Here is a 16,576-nt window from a genome sequence, read left to right as displayed (position 1 = left end):
AAGTTAGTAACATTCAAAGATCCCCAGACTTAAATTCATAGAATATTCAGGAAAAGGATTTAAAGAGTGATACTTAGATGTATTCTTTTATACCTTGGCTTTGATGAACTTTTTTTTTACTCACATCTTTTGCACAGACTTTTTATTTTGGTCTCTGGTATTCAATTCTTTAATGCTTCCTATCTAATCTAATGCTACTCAATAAACTTGAGCAAATGTTTTACTTAAAAAAAAGAAATCAATGTGGAATCAGCATCCGAAGGTAATATGTTGATGCTAAAATGGAACTAGCCACACTGGATTAAAAACAAAAAGAAAAAAGCAGCTTCTCGTTAAATTGAATCTGCATGTAACTCCCTGACAAAATGTGTAAAAGACCAAAGATAAATTAATCATTTTTACTACCTATGTAAATATCTGCTTCCTGTGCATTTTGTTCACTTTTAAGTTCCTATTTATAGATACTATTTTTAAAATATCCATCCTTATTTGCTTCAAAATAATAAGGATGGTCTAGATTAGCAATGGTTGGATGGCTCTGGGGACTGGTTAACTAGAATATGGGGATTTAGTATACTGTGCTGCTTCTGAGTATGGGCAAAATTATCCTTAATTAAAAAGAAAAACTGTAACGGCCAAATTATGGCACAGCCATACAATGAACAAACAAGCAAACATTAAAACATTTTACAAATAAAGAAAAACCCAAACATATATGAAGAAAATTCAACACGTTGAAAATAATTACTTTCAGCTTCTGGGATTAAATGATTTTACTTTATTTTTGTTTTTGTTTTTTTAACAACCCTAAACATTTATGATCTGAAAATCAATTTGTTACTGAGCTGCTTCCCATTATCTATTTAAGACTCTTCATCACCTATTTAAGCTTAATGTCTTGAAACTCTCAACTGTCTTGCAATTATGTATTTTTACTGCAAACTCATGGAACAACTGTGGACTGTGATAGGCAAACATATATTTAGGATGTATCTGTATGGATTAATAGAAATCACCCATATTTTAGTTTTACAATGCTTGTCTTAATGGGGAAAATGTCTAAATGTCTGACAAATTACATTCTTGAAATAAAATAGTATGCAGTGCTTACAAACGCTATGTAAGTATACTCATTAACCTAGGAGAAAGTTCACACAGTATGAGAAAGATTACAAACCAGGATGTAGCAGGAATTCCCTGGCCGGCCAGTGGTTAGGACTCCATGTCGCCACTGCAGGGGGGCATGGGTTCAATCCTTGGTCGGGGAACTTGCAAGCTGTGAGGCTCGGCCAAAAAAACAATAACAAAAAACAAACCAAAAAACAAACAAAAAAAAACACGTATGTATAATGACACCAATTTTGTAAACTTGTAAAAACACAGAAAAGGATCTGAGAAAAATGCATCTTTAAATAGTTGCCTAGTGAGTGAATTATAATTTCGGGTGTTTTTAGCTTGTTTGTTTCCTGAGTTTTTCCCCCAGTGAGCACGGATTGCCCCTGTACTGAAATTACACACACACACACTTCTCTCTGCCCCCGCCCTCACACTTGTATACACACTTACCAAACACCCAGACAAGACTCCTTTCCCAGGGCCTCCGTGGTTATCATGCATCTCCGCATCAGGCACCGGGTTCCATGCCTTAATTCCTGATTAGTCTACATCTGAAAGGTCAAATTCAACCTCAAACAAGCCAAGAGAATGCAGGGTTCTTGCTGCCTCTTCTAGTTAACAAACGAGATTGTCTGATTTGTTAGCATCATTACTAAACAGTTATCTTCCTTGTCCTTCTAGGACATCTGAACTGACCTCCACTCAACCATTCCTATCACTCAGTTCTCATTCAACCAGTTGTTGAAAGGGCAAGAAATTAACTTTTTCTAAGTACTGATCCCAGAAAAGATGCCTCAACGTGTTTTTTGGTTTTTTTTTTTAAAGTAATTGTTTTCTTTTGACAGCTGAAGAGAACACCCACTTGAGGGTTCATTTTATCATTAAAAAATCATAAAAGGATGCTTAAGGCAAGGATCTAGAAGTACTACATTCCAATTTTCTATAAAAGAGGCAATTTCTTTTAGGTATCAATCTATACAAGAAGTGAAAAAACCTTACCTGTTGTGCTTTTTAGAAAATTAATTAATCTCTTTAAACATATTACTAGCAATGAGTTCAGAATAAGAAAATCTTTGCATCTGTAAACATTTATCACATTCCTAGGGGTGGACGGTTGGGTAATACGAAATGAACACTGCCAGATGGGCTACAGGGTTAAAATTCACTAGTTTTTTTCCCCATTGGTTTATTTTTAAATTTTTAAATATTTATCTATTTGGCTGCACCAGGTCTTAGTTGCAGCATGGGGGTTCTCAGTCAAGGCATATGGGATCTTGCTCCCTGACCAGGGATCGAACCTGGGCCCCCTGCATTGGGAACATGGAGTCTTAGATCACTGGACCACCAGGGAACTCCCCTTATTTTTTTAGATAACCCTTTAACTGCAACAAGTAGCTGCTAGAAATTCTGGTACCAAAAAATCGCATGAAGTATCCATACACACAGCAAGAGAAAATGTTTCAACTCCATTTAAATTTGCATATCCAAACAGTCTAACAAAACTTAGAAACTACAGGCAAATCTGCTTGCATCACTGTTTCAAGTCCTCCACCAAGAATTTTCCCACTCCCCAAGAGTTGCCAAAGCCCTCTTTTGGGTGTCATTTCAACCCAAATCAATGTCCTCTGCATTTCTTTCTGTAGTTTCATGTTTTACGATGCCACACCTCACCACTGTGAGCTCTGTTCACACTGGGCATTCCAGCGGCACACAGCCCTTGCAGAGTTCTATGATCCCCCGGGACTCGTCGTTAATCTTTGGCCAGGCCACACAGCAACGTAGCATGTAGGACCTTAGCTCCCCAACTAGGGATTGAACCTGCGGCCCCTGCACTGGAAGCTCAGTTTTAACCACTGGACCGCCAGGGAAGTCCCCCCAAGGACTAATTTTTAAAGCATTCTTGCCTCCTACTAATCAAGTCCACAGGCAAAATAACATCAAACGTAGAGTTCTAAACTTCGTTCCAAGGCTTCTCCCTCTTTAGTGGTGACCTTGGCAAGATGCCATCTCTGGCTCCACTTCTGCATTTGCCAAAGCAGCAGTGTCCAGTACCTCTAAAGACTATTTAGACGGCAAAACAGAGGGAAGGACTTGCATGAAAGCGAATCTCGAAAATACACAAATACAAACCTATAAGATCCCGTGCTAGCTTATTCAGTATTTATAAGCGTAGTTCATAGGAAGAGTGAATAATTAACAGGGGACTGATTTCCCATTAAACCAATTTAGTCACAAAAGCATCTTCAAAGTACACTGTTGAAGTATTACAGAAAAAATGAAGTATTCCACTCTTCCAAAATTTTATTAAGACTTTGGAAAAACAAATGTGAAAATTCTTTAAAATGAAATTTAAACCACAACTTAATCCATGTGCTCCAAGAAATTCTTTCATAATTGAGATTTTATTTGTTGTTTTGAGGATCAGTACACAGACATTTCAATTTGTACACAATTCTCAACATACGTACCAAAAACCTAAAAAATCATGTAGTTGTGATTCTTTTCTGAACAGTTATTCCAGTGACTTTCCAGCTTAAAATTTGGGGGCAAATTTTCCTTCACAGGATATCAAGTACCAATATCTTCAAATATTGATATGCTGTTACATCGTAACTCCCACTAATTCACAATTTAATATCACATACACTACACACTCAAATTGTCAATCGTTCACAGCACATTAACAGTTACTAGAAGAACTGGACTACCACGACCAAAGATGTTACAGAGTGCACAAAACTCTGCCCAGGAGAGCCAAGATCAAGGGCTGAGTGGTTTGCTTTAGGAAACAATTCTACCAAAAACAACGTGGGAAGAGAAGTAATTTAAAGTGTTTAAGACATTAAATGCGCAACTGACTCCAAACTGCCATTTAGTGTGCTTTGTATTATAGGATAGAAAAGCTACCTTCCATCTGTGGAATGTTAAGCTGACACCCAAGACAATCAAAGCCTCCCATATTCAATATCCCACTATTTTCTGGTTGTACCAAAAAATAAACAACCAGCAAATGATTTCACCTCTTAAAAAAAAGCATTTACACTTAAAAAATGGGATGAGGTGGGATTCCTTCCTTTTTAAAAATGTTTCTAGAGCTACTAAAAAACTTGCATTTACAAAATAGTTGATAAAAATATTCCTCTGGATTGTACAAGAAGGGAAACAGGGACCACTGATAGGACCAGGTGTGTGATATTAATCAGACTTGGCTTCTTTCTCTCCTGCTTCATCAGAAGCTGGGCTCTGCAAAATCAAAGGAAAAACAGTGATAGAACATTTGACTTCTGTGTCAGTGTTATAATGTTAGAGATATTTAGCATTTAATACAGTGTAAGTTTTACTCATTATTATTATTAAGTCTTAACAATACATTCAATCCTCATTATTTGTAGATTCTGTATTTATAAATTTACTGACTCACTAAAATTTATTTGTAACCCCAAATCAATACTCATGTTTCATGTTCCATGGTCATGTACGTGCAGATACAGAGCAGCAAAAATATGAGTCACCCGACACAGACATTCCCAGCTGAGGCCCTTCTGCCTTGTTTCAGCTGTAACACTGTAAACAAGTGTCTTTTTCACACTCTGTTTAGTGCCACACATTTCACATTTTTTTTGTGCTTTTGGTCAACAATGTTTACTAGACAAGTATAGTGCTGTCCAGTACTATGTGCTATGCAAGAAGGTTGTGACGCGCCATGTGGAGAAGACACACGTTAGACAGCTTCACTGAGGCACGAGTTATAGTGCTGTTTCTGTTGGCCCTGAGTTCAATATTAACTTACCCAAAACACACATTAAACAGACACACATAAAATAAGGTTATGGTTTGATCTGTTGATGGAAATGTTGTGATGAGAACATTTTGAGAATTTCCACTATGAGCAACTGTCCAGCATACAGAGCAACCTTATAGAACACAACCATCATGAATAACGAGAATCAACTGTAGTTGATAAAAGGGCTCAGAAGGCCTCATTCTCCCCTTATAACTGGATTAATTTCATCTTACTATCACATAATATTTGACTTGGGGTTAGATTTAGGAATTTGTGACTGCAAATCGGGGGAGTAAGTAGTTATTACGTTAAAATCTGATCTATAAATATGAAAGTCTAAAAATTAATATTCTATTTATATTTTCTGCTTAGCCAATGTTAAAAAAAAAGGCTTGGCTTAAAAAGTTATTTACCACAACCTTGCAACACACTTTTTTTTTTTAAGGTAAAACCTCTTTTTCTCAGAGCTTAAAAGGATAAAGATTAACGACATCAATCTTTTTAATTGCTTAATCTAAGTTACTACTTAATCCTAGACAAGTGGCTTTTAAGAAAAATAAGCCTTCTTTATTAGAAAGTGGGAAAAATAAGACAAATGAGAATCAATTAAAAAAATTTAAAGCAATATCCAGAATATAAAAACCAAACAAGATTATATTAGCAGTTCTACAGATAGCAATTTGGGAAAAAAAAAAAAGACTAGAATATTTGTTTAAAGAAAACCCCTAGGTCATGTTAAAGAAAGAAAAATACGTTATACCATTTAGTAAATTAAATCTTTTTTAAAACTCACACAAGCAATTAAATTAATGAACCCTATATACAATAAAGATCATGAATCTGACTTTGAAATTCTGAATACATTACAATTTCTTGTTCACTCACTTAAAAAAACCCATTTACACATATATTTTCAAATAGGATCTAATGCATAAAAATAATCTGTCCATTCACTTGGGAGTTACTGTACAAAACTCTGTTCAATATCCTAAAGGATAAAGACTGCCTTATCTGCTACATAAAAATAGTTTATTATCTACTCTTCAGAGTCAAAATGAACAACACACAAACACTTCTGACCTCCTCATTTTTAGTTTCTCCATTTTCTGCAGGTAAGTCTTCTTTAGTCTCTTGGTTAGCCACTTCAGCCTGCTTTCCCTTTGCTCCCCTTTTCCCTTTTGTTTGCACTTTTTTGTCGGAAGATTTATCCTGTGACAGAACAAGAATATATTTTAAGTATCAACTCTGCACTTACTAACATTTTCTGACTTGCTAGAGAGATTGCATCCACCGCAGTTGCAATGTTAATGTGGTCGTGTGTCACTCTTGAGTTACAGGACACACCTTAAGGTCCACCCCCAGTAATGAGGACCACACAGCACACTGAGGAGACCCCTAACAGCACCTGCACACCAAGCGTCATCAGACTTACAACAATTAAACCTAATTAAACCTAAAGCCTCAGCTACAACCCTTCTCCACTTTCTCAATTACCCGCTATTCTCTAAAGTTCCACATGAGTGAACAAATGAAGTGAAGAAATGCTGGAGGAATCGCTTCCCCAATATAACCCTACCTACCCCCAAACTCTTTAAGCAGGAAAAATAATCAAAACCACTGTCTTGACAAGATGGTTACCCTCACAGTTAAGACCTTTCACCTGAGAAAAGCACCATGTTGTTAAGGTCAGGCTGACTACTCTACTACAGTTCTGCTAGTTAGTCCCTTGATATCATATAAGAAGTAGCTAAAAGGATCAATTTTGAGTTTATCGTTTTCATTTAGGTGTTTGAAGAACCTGAAAAGCACAGGTGTTAGTATGATGATAAGAGATTCAAAGGTTAAGCCACTTTAAAGTAATATTAAACAGTATTTCTGGACACCATCAACTGGGAAGGAGACACTTAAGTATTTCCTGTAAGTAGAGAATGTAGTTAACAGCCGACTTAGTTAAGACCAATAGTGACCGATACTTCTATAATGGCATTCCATACATGAATGCATGACAACTACTAGTAATTCAGTATCTTTAGAATAATAAATTACCTAAACAAACATATTTGGGACAACACTGCTACATACATTGCCACCATGAAGTGTGACAATCGTTTCTGTATTTAAAAATGATTCTTTTATAATCTGATTTCTTTAGATTTCTCATTAATTTAATAACCATTATCACAGTAACATAAAAATGTAAAACCTGAAATGTGAAAACAGAACTATGCAATAGCCTGGACTGAAATAATACCATTTTAACTATCAACAGCCGGAAAGTGACACAAAACAAAATAAATCAACACGTCCGTAGTATGGTAATCAATACATCAAAAGCTTTACCTCCTTTTTAAGGCTTTAAAATGATTCGGTTATGAAGACAAAGATATATTATTGAAACTAAAAGGGGAAAAAGGCTCCTCCCCTCTCCCCATCATTTTTCCTTTGGGAAAACTGAACTGACAGGTTTGTTTCTCAAGAAACACTGACGTGAAAACTTACTTGTTGATTATAACTGATGTCCCAAACCCAACTGGAGGTAAAATTTGAACTGTTTTCATTAAAAAAAAATTTTAGGGCAAATCAAAATACAGACGCAGGTAAATAAAGAAAGAAAACTTTGGGCTTCCCTGGTGGCACAGTGGTTAAGAATCCGCCTGCCAATGCAGGGGACACGGGTTCGAGTCCCGGTCCGGGAAGATCCCACATGCCGCGGAGCAACTAAGCCCACATGCCACAACTACTGAGCCTGTGCACTAGAGCCCGCGAGTCGCAACTACTGAGCCCGCGTGCTGCAACTACTGAAGCCCGTGGTCCTAGAGCCTGTGCTCGGCAACAAGAGAAGCCATTGCAATGAGAAGCCCGCACGCTGCAACGAAGAGTAGTCCCCACTCACAACTAGAGAAAGCCTGCACGCAGCAACGAAGACCCAAGACTGCCAATAAAAATAAATTTTTAAAAAAATTAAAGAAAAGAAAAATTTGAGAAAACAGGCATAGTATTCCATCCAATCAGTTTATTTAAAAAAGCAAATAATAAAACGTGTAATAATAAAACAGTACACTGTTCAAGCAGACTTTTTGCAACAAGAGCCACTATTTTTCCCGCCTACTCTTATTTCTCATACAGAATTATCCCATTATTTTCTGGTGTAAGAAATTTCAAGTTGACATACTACGCCTACACCTTCCTTGAACCCTCTTAAAAAGGATCACAAACAGAACTTTCTATTGAAAAAACGTTAAGATTTTTACACTCAGCTCTGTACAATGTTTAAAGAATGAAATGAAAGGAATCTTTGATTATGCAGTGTTTATCTTTCACCTACACTTTTAGGAAAGGGGTAATGACGATAAGGATTTTGGGGAGAGACTTCTAATAGCAAACTCTCACTTAAGTTTTGAGTAAACAAAAATTAATCACACCATGAATTTCCCCTGAAGAACAAGGAAGAGCTTTACAGAGGGTGGCATCAATGCTAAATCCAAACACAAAGTTACAAATAACATGCACACATTTAGCTTTTCCAACTTAAAAGTTTTCAAACCTACGTGTATATATCCAACAACTACCCAAAGACCGGCAATGTGAATAAAGCAATCATGGATCTATTCTAGAGCAGCAACCACGATACTATTCACGATAAAATAACTTAGTGAACTCCTACACATATAATGGTATATAAAATACTTTTAGAAGACTGTTCATCATGTTTTCAGAGAACACAGCTCTTGATCTACCCCTGGACATAAGATATGTCCCCCTACCTTGCCTCGAGCACCTTATATGCAAAAACTTACACATTCCCTATCTACTGGCCTCAGTCCTAGCCTTGCTGATATTGTCAAAAGAGGAAGTACAAGCACGCAACCAACAGAGGACTCCTAACCAAAACATACACAACACAAAGAATGGATTTCCCTGGTAAGCGAAAGTTATTCAATATTTTTAGCCGTCTTAAGTTTCCCAAATTCTGCAGCAGCATTAAGGTGATACATTATGTTCCTGTAAACCGGGATGATAACTACATCTACTGTATTTTACCCAAACCAGAAAAAGCATTGTTTATTGAAGTTACTATAACACAGAATTAAAGTGATAAATAAGGTAACACTATGACTTTTTAGGAGACTATGACATCAAACTGTAGTTGATTTCGAGATTCTCAAAGTCAAGATCTCAGCTGCTGGCAATGCGCGTGAGGTGGCACTGCAGCATTTCGAAGACACCACGATCTCTTAAGGTGAGTGTGAAACCTACCTTTCCTGCCGCCTTTTTTGGCTTCGTTTCCACTTTTGCAGGAACCGGTTTCTGAAAGGCAAAGATAGCACTGAGTTTCTTCCCTGGGTACAATCCCACGGAAAAGAGAGGTCAGGGGGCTCGCTTTACTTACAGCTGACAACCTCGCCGATCTCCTCTTGGGCTTTGGGAGAAAAAAAGGAAAATGAGCAAGGAATGCGGGGTGCGGTGCAAACCGAAACCACCCCCGGGAGAGAAGAAGAGCGGGTTCTTACCTCCTCCTTCGCCGCCCCCTCGGCGGAGCTGACCTGCGGGAGAAGGCAGACGACGAATGGACGTAGCCCGCAAACAAAAGTGCCCGCGAGCCCAGCGCCCGCCCGCCCGCGAGAACAATGCTCGGCCGCGTGACGTCAGCGGCTTCCCGCCGCCGCGTTCGAATCTCCCACCCTGCTTCTCGGGCCGCCGAACGTTCCAGAACGGCGCGCCCGGGGCCGCCGTGCGCCCGCCCGCCGCCGCAGGTCCGGACGCCTCCCGGGCCCAGCGCTGCCGAGAGCGCGGCGGGCCTGGGCCTCGCGGGGCGCCGGGGCCGGCCGGGCGGTGGAGGGGGGCGTGTGAGGGCCGCGGCCGCCGCTCACCTTCCTCTTGGGCATCGTCGCGGCAGGGCGGGCGCGTGCCGGGTGCCTGCGGGCCGCGGCGCGCCGAGAGCCTTCGCGAACCTGGGCTGCCTGGCCGCTGCCGCTCCTCCCGCCGCCCGAGCTGCTGGGACCCGCGGCGGGGGCGGTGGGAGAACCGGATGGAACCGGATTGGGAGCCCGCCCCCTCCTCCCCCCGCGTCCCCCAGCCGCGGGCTCCCCCTCCCCGTCGGCCGGGCCGCCCCCCGCCCCCGCCCATTGGCTACGGGGCCCACCGCGCCGCGGCCCGGGCCCCGAATAGGTGAGGCGGGCCGTCACTCGACCACTGCGCCCCGCCCCCGCTCTCGGCGCCCCTACCCGCCCGCCGTCTCGCAGGGCCCCAGACCCAGGCGAGGGGGCGGGGCCCCACAGGCAGCTCTCGCCTCACGGTAGTTTGTTTGAAGCTGAGCTGCAAAGTGCGGTCTGCGCGCCGATTGGCGAAGGCCCGCCACGTGGTTGCCGGGTGAGCCCGCTCACCACCCTGCTGGATACCTGAGCGCCCGTCAGCTCCCGGAAAGCCCCAGGATAGGGTCTCTCCCCTCTAGGGTCAATTGGATCTCACAGACTGGGAAGGGAGAGACAACAGGTTCAAGTACGAACCAATTTCTCCCAACTCAGTCAGTAAGAAAGGCCATCTAATAGGTCTCCCGTCTTGCTGGCCTGCGGGAAATGGGTCCTAGTGCGCAGGAGCGGGAAGAGAGGCCGTGGGAAGGAAAGTCGGCGCGGGCACGCGCGGGTCTCCAGTGCGCAGGCGCGGGTCTTTGCGAAGGCCATGGAATTGCGGCCCGGCTACCATACAAGGTTGCTCGCAGTCCGGCCTTTCTGTAGCTTCTTTTAAGTCATCCGTCCTTTGGGGGGCCGGGGGTGCAGGCGGTTTGTCTCAGGAGCATAGTGGGCGTCTGAGTCCCGGCCCCCACCGGCCCTAGGACGCGGACCCACTCTCAGACCCCCTGGCCGGCTGATCTACTCCTGTGCAGAAGTGGAACAGGAAGCACGCCCATCCGGCTCCTGCCTGTTTTTTAACCACGTGGCTCACCTAAGCACCTTTCTGAGGTGGAAAGAGCTTCAGGCTGGGGGGTCTAAGCTGGGAACCCCGGAACCTGTGAGGTCACATGTTACCCAGTTTCTTTAATGAATAAGAAAATTATGTTTAGAAGGACTGATTCAGTTGGGTTAATGCAGAAAAAGGTTTTAATCGGAAAATTGTCAGCTGGAATTCATGGAGAAGAAGAAGAGAAAATTCATGGAGTACTTTGAGTCCGAAAATTTGGAAACTAAATGTCGACCATTTGAAAGGCCCGGAGAAACTATGACACCTTCACCTTTACGTAGTAGATTAATGAGCTACGTATTCTAGTCATTCGAAAAAGAATGAGGCCGCTCTTCACGGAAGAAGTGAATTTTGAAAACCACTAGTCAGACTCTGACTCCTGATCAGTAACTCTAGTGCCTTCCCTTCTCATTCAAGAAATTATTGGACTTCCCTAGTGGTCCAGTGGTTAAGACTCTGCGCTTCCACTGCAGGGGTCGCGGGTTTCTGGTGGGGGGTCTACGATCCCGCATGCTGCGCTGCGCCGCCAAAAAGAAAAGAAAATAAAATCTCAAGTCCTTAAAGTGACATATACTCCTCTGCCATCTGGCCCACTTCAAACGGTTTTCACCACTGCTTCCCTCGGTTCACCTTCCCAGCCTCAAGTAGGCGGGGCAGTCCTGCTTCAGGACTTGTCGCCTGCTGCTCCCTTTGCCTGGAATGCTTCATGCACTGCGTCAGACCAGTGCTGCTCTATTCCTCATCCCCTTTGGATCTTTGCACAGATGTCACCATCTCATTGAGGCCTTTCTTGGCCTTTCAGTTTAGGATTGCAACTCCCCATCTCCAGTTATCTGCACAGCATCTATTGAGACTAAATAGCTATATTGAGTATAAAGTTATACGTTCATTGTATATTTCAGGAAGATGCACAAGGACGTGGTGCCAGTGGTTGCCTTTGGGAAGAACAATTGGGGGGAGTAGGGTAAGATGGAAATTTATCCTTTTCTCTCTCTCTTTTTTTTTTTTTGCTGAGAACACTAAGTTTTTTCTTTTCTTCTTCTTGAGATCCATTCTGGCAATCCTGTCCCTCTCTAATCTCCCCTTTTTCTGTTTCTTCCTTTCACATCACCTTGCATATTTCCTTTATGGCTCTGATCACATTCTGTAATTGCTTTATGTGTTTAGTTATTTGTTGCCTGTCTCCCTCACAGGAGTATCAGTTCCATGAGGGTGGGAGCCCTGTTAATCTTGACACCACTTCGTTCCCAGAAACTATTACATGTTTGTTGAATTAGTAATTTTTTTTAATTGAAGTATAGTTGATTTACAGTGTTGTGTTAGTTTCAGGTGTACAGCACAGTGATTCATTTATACATATATTCTTTTTCAGATGCTTTTCCCTTATAGGTTACTTTTCTTTATTTTTCCCCTCTCCTATTTGCATTAAAAAATGATAGCATCAGAGAGTCCAAGTTTGTGGCACAAACATGTAGTGAGCACCTTCCCTGTGCCAGTCATTGTGATAGGCCCTGGGGTAGAGAGACTGAAGGCAGGACACTGTTCCCAAGGACTTGGGGTGGTAGTTTAGTGGAGAGAATAAAGTACACAAATTGGCCTGGCCTACTAAGGGAAAGGGGAAGCCAGAGGAAGAGGGACAGCACATCTCAAGGCGTGCAGACTTAACAATGTGACGGCCGTCCAGAGCCCTCAGAATGGCACGGATGGGCCCATCGATGGTGTAAAGTGAAGATTAAAGAAAAGAGGCAGAAAAAAGAAGTGCAGCCTGCAGAAAGCATTTGATGCCAGGCTAAGGAGTTTGGCCATTATCCAAGGAGTGGGAGACATTGTAAGGTTTGGGTTCTTTTGTTTTGTTTGTTTTGTTTTGTTTTCTGCTCTGCGGTTTGTGGGATCTTAGTTCCCTGACCAGGGACTGAACCTGGGCCCTCAGCAGTGAGAGTTCGGAGTCCTCACCGCTGGACCGCCAGGGAATCCCGTACGGTCTTAATCAAGGGATGATGTGCTGAGATCTCAACCTCATGAAGATCTTTCTCCCATGAGAACTGAAGAGGCACTAGGCCAGAGGTGAGAGACTTGCGGCCTACAGATGTTTGCTTTGGTCGGGATTTTTTTAAAGTTGCCAAAACAAGCACGTGGAGCAACCGAGAACACAGTAGGGAAACTGTTAGTATCTTTTCAAAGCTAAACAGATACTCCATGACTCAGTAATGCCACTCCTAGAAACATACCCAACAAAAATGCTTAGGCCTGTTCACAAGAAGACACGAAATAGAATATTCATATCTGAGCTATTTTATAGGCCCAAACTGGCAGCAACTTGAATGCCCACCAACAGGAGAATGGATGAATAAGTGGAAAAGTATGAACAATAAGAAACAGCTGTCTGCAACTGCACACAAGAGGTGGATGAATCTCACAGGCACAATGTTGAGAGAAAGATGCCAGCCCACAGTACTTGTGATCCTGTTCATATGCTGTACTGAGGCAGGCACAACGAATCTGGTCTGTCTGAAGTCAGGATAGTAGTGGGGGTAGTGACTGGAACAGAGCAGCGGAGGGCTTTAGGGAGCTGGCCATCTTCCATTTCTTTTTTTTTTCTTTTTTTTTTTTTGCGGTACGCGGGCCTCTCCCGTTGTGGAGCACAAGCTCCGGACGCACAGGCTCAGCGGCCATGGCTCACAGGCCCAGCCGCTCCGCGGCATGTGGGATCTTCACAGACCAGGGCACGAACCCATGTCCCCTGCATCGGCAGGCGGACTCTCAACCACTGCGCCACCAGGGAAGCCCCATCTTCCATTTCTTGATCTGGATGTTACTTGTACTGTTGTGTTCGCCCTGTGAATATTCATCGAGCTGTGCACTTAATGTATACATTTCTGGCTAGATATCAGCAGTAAAGTTTTAAAGACTTTTTCGGCAACATGTCAAAATCAGATGATTTCACATACAAATTGAGCTCTTCAGCTTCTCCTGGCCTCCCTTGTGTGTGCATTCCACAGGCTGCAATTGACCTTATAACTTGCAAGGAGGCTTCCTTTCTCCTGAGTGCCAGGGTCCCAGTGCTGCTGATTTTTCTCACCTGTGTCTCCTGCCGAGCCTCCAAAGGCAGTTTGAGATGCCTGTGTGTGAGCGTGCACGATTATAGATGCCACCTTTTATATTTCTGTTTATTTTTGGAAGAAATATTTATGTGGCTCAAAATTCCAAGTGCAAAATGATTGCTGAGGGCATCCCTGGTGGCGCAGTGGTCCGGGAAGATCCCACATGCCGCGGAGTGGCTGGGCCCATGAGCCATGGCACGTCCGGAGCCTGTGCTCCGCAATGAGAGGGGCCGCAGCAGTGAGAGGCCTGTGTACCGCAAAAAAAAAAAAAAAAAAGATTGCTGAGAAGTCTCCATTCCACTTCTGTCCCCCCCAGATGTCTGGTTCTCTCAAGGAGGAGCCAATGTTGCTGCTTCTTGTGGATCCTTCCAGACATATTTTATGCACATACAAGCAAATATGTGTGTATATATATATTTTTCTTCCTTTTTCTCATTTTTCACACTGTTTGACAACTTGCATTTTTCACTTAATGGAGTTTGTTTCCTACGAGTACTTATAAGATTCCTCCTTCTTTTTATTGCTGCATTGTAGTCCACTGTATAGATGTGCCAAACATTTTAAAACCAATTCTCTATTGACTGGACTTTTCGAATTGTGCCCAGGCTTTCGTTCCCACAAAGGACGCTGCAGTGAATAACCACGTATGTACACGTCACGTGGCACGTTGTATAAAACAACAAAATGTTCTTGCAAGTCCTGACTTAAATTATTTCTATTATAGAGTTCACTTACGTCTTTGAAAACTTAAGATAAGGTTGGAATGTTTAATGCTTAGAGGTTTTAAACAACTATAAATCTGAAACCAACTTTTGAACCCCCAAATCTCTACAAAACCAATAAAATTTAAACCAACAGCATTAACATGAAGAATGAGTTTTGCTAAAAGCAAACTGCTGCACGCCTATGGTGTTTGGCCCATATGATCTCTGTGGTGTTTGTTTTGGCACCTTATGTGTACAATTGACAAGCGATCATTCATTCAGCCCTTTGTGGTGTGACTTAGGTTTCGTGTGATATAGATAACACCATTTATGAATTAAAATCGTCTATAATTTTATAGATGCTTTTACAATTACCTGTAAAACTGTGGAAAGCTGGCCCCACTTGGGGCCAAACCTAAACACGCACCCAACACAGGCACAAAAATAGGCAATGCTTGGTCAAAAGTAGCAGTCTATGATGGGTGATCCTGAATGTCGATGATCACCTGAACACACAAAATTTTTTAAAAAATCCCCAAGAGGGCTTCCCTGGTGGCGCAGTGGTTGGGAGTCCGCCTGCCGATGCAGGGGACACGGGTTCGTGACCCGGTCCGGGAAGATCCCACATGCCGCGGAGTGGCTGGGCCCGTGAGCCATGGCCTCTGAGCCTGCGCGTCCGGAGCCTGTGCTCCGCAACGGGAGAGGCCACAACAGTGAGAGGCCTGCATACCGCAGAAAAAAAAAAAAAAAAAGAAATCCTCAAGAACCTTCAGGACCTTTGTATACATTCACAGAAGTATGCTTACCACCACTCCACCCCGGGGTCCACGTGTCCCGCTTTGGAAAATCACATGTTGATTCAGCCTGGTCGATGAGGAGGTGATTGCAGGAATTTTAGTTTATTTTATTCATTTATTTATTTTGGCTGCGCCGTGCAGCATACAGGATCTTAGTTCCCTAACCAGGAATGAACCTGTGCCTGCTGCAGTGGAAGCGTGGAGTCCTAACCACTGGACCACCAGGGAAGTCTCTCTCTTTTTTTTTTTTTTCCCAAGGGATTTCAGAAAAAAGAATTACAAGCATAATGTAGGGCAGAATTGGTGGTGATAGACAAAGTTAAACAGTTTGCCTACCCAATGCCAGGTGCTGTCCTAGACCTAGGGATATAGTGGTGAACACAAGAGTCAAGTTTCCTGTCCTCATGGGGCTTCCATTCTAGTGGGAGTACAAATAAAAAAGGTAATGAGATTCCTTCACAGGGTGACAGTGCCTTGAAGGAAGAAAACTGTCACAATATAGAATGTGCTGGAGGCACACTGAATGGGGCTAGTAGATGGGATAGTCAGGAGGGGTCTCTGGGGAGAGAAGTGAAGGGTAAGATGACCTGGCCTCTGGGGGATCTGAGGGAGAAACCTCTGGACAGAGGAGACAGCTCCTACAAAGGTCCTGAGGTAGGATTGACCTTGGCGTGTTGGAAGGAGAGATTAATTAACTACGTGTTGTAGTTAGAGAAGAAAGCAGTGGCCAGGATGTGAGGGCAGTGGCGGAGCTATGAAGGGGACTTATGTCACTGATCAGGACTCCAAGTAGAGGTCAGGCTGAGAGGTTGGGATGTGAAGTCTGGTTGCTGGGAGGAGGCATGGGAGACCAGAGGAGACATTTTAATGTTGTCTACGCAATGAGTGAATAGGATGTTGGCTGTGGGGATGCAGATCAGTGGAGGGAGGGATTTGGGATGTGTTTTGGTGGAGGTAACTGGCAGGATTCTTCAGTGGATTGGGTGGGAGGGAGAGGAGGGAGAGTTTCGGCTAGGAGTAATAGAAACCCAAATCAGCGTAAACAATAAGAAGGTGGATTACCTCCCATGACAGAGTGTTCCAGACTGGGGGATTCAGCGGCTTAGTGTATTATCA

The 16,576-nt window shown here is 42.9% G+C and overlaps 1 protein-coding gene across 1 annotated transcript; it reads right to left on the bottom strand.

The window, feature by feature from the left end:
• Positions 1–3,481: 3,481 nt before the first annotated feature.
• HMGN1 (high mobility group nucleosome binding domain 1) lies at positions 3,482–9,922 on the bottom strand. The gene is made up of 6 exons (XM_027094982.1): positions 9,772–9,922; positions 9,412–9,444; positions 9,291–9,320; positions 9,158–9,208; positions 5,981–6,109; positions 3,482–4,359 (listed from the first exon to the last, which is right to left on the bottom strand). Exons 1-6 carry the CDS (start codon positions 9,784–9,786, stop codon positions 4,312–4,314), a joined length of 306 nt encoding a protein of 101 aa, XP_026950783.1. The 5' UTR covers positions 9,787–9,922; the 3' UTR covers positions 3,482–4,311.
• Between the last annotated feature and the right edge of the window lie 6,654 nt (positions 9,923–16,576).

The sequence above is a fragment of the Aethalodelphis obliquidens genome, unplaced genomic scaffold, assembly GCF_003676395.1.
Source record: "Aethalodelphis obliquidens isolate GAN/ISIS:26980383/991018 unplaced genomic scaffold, ASM367639v1 scaffold1, whole genome shotgun sequence".
Taxonomy (NCBI): domain Eukaryota; kingdom Metazoa; phylum Chordata; class Mammalia; order Artiodactyla; family Delphinidae; genus Aethalodelphis; species Aethalodelphis obliquidens.
The sequence above is the reverse complement of the archived record's forward strand: the minus strand, read 5'-3'. Positions and strand labels throughout refer to the sequence as shown.

Bases quoted from the DNA above. Each gene is read 5' to 3' on its own strand.
- HMGN1 (XM_027094982.1), bottom strand. The intron at 9,321-9,411 runs GTAAGAACCCGC...TTTCTCCCAAAG, and splicing joins AGGGGGCGGCGAAGGAGGAG to CCCAAGAGGAGATCGGCGAG. The intron at 9,209-9,290 runs GTAAGTAAAGCG...TTTGCCTTTCAG, and splicing joins GATCGGCGAGGTTGTCAGCT to AAACCGGTTCCTGCAAAAGT.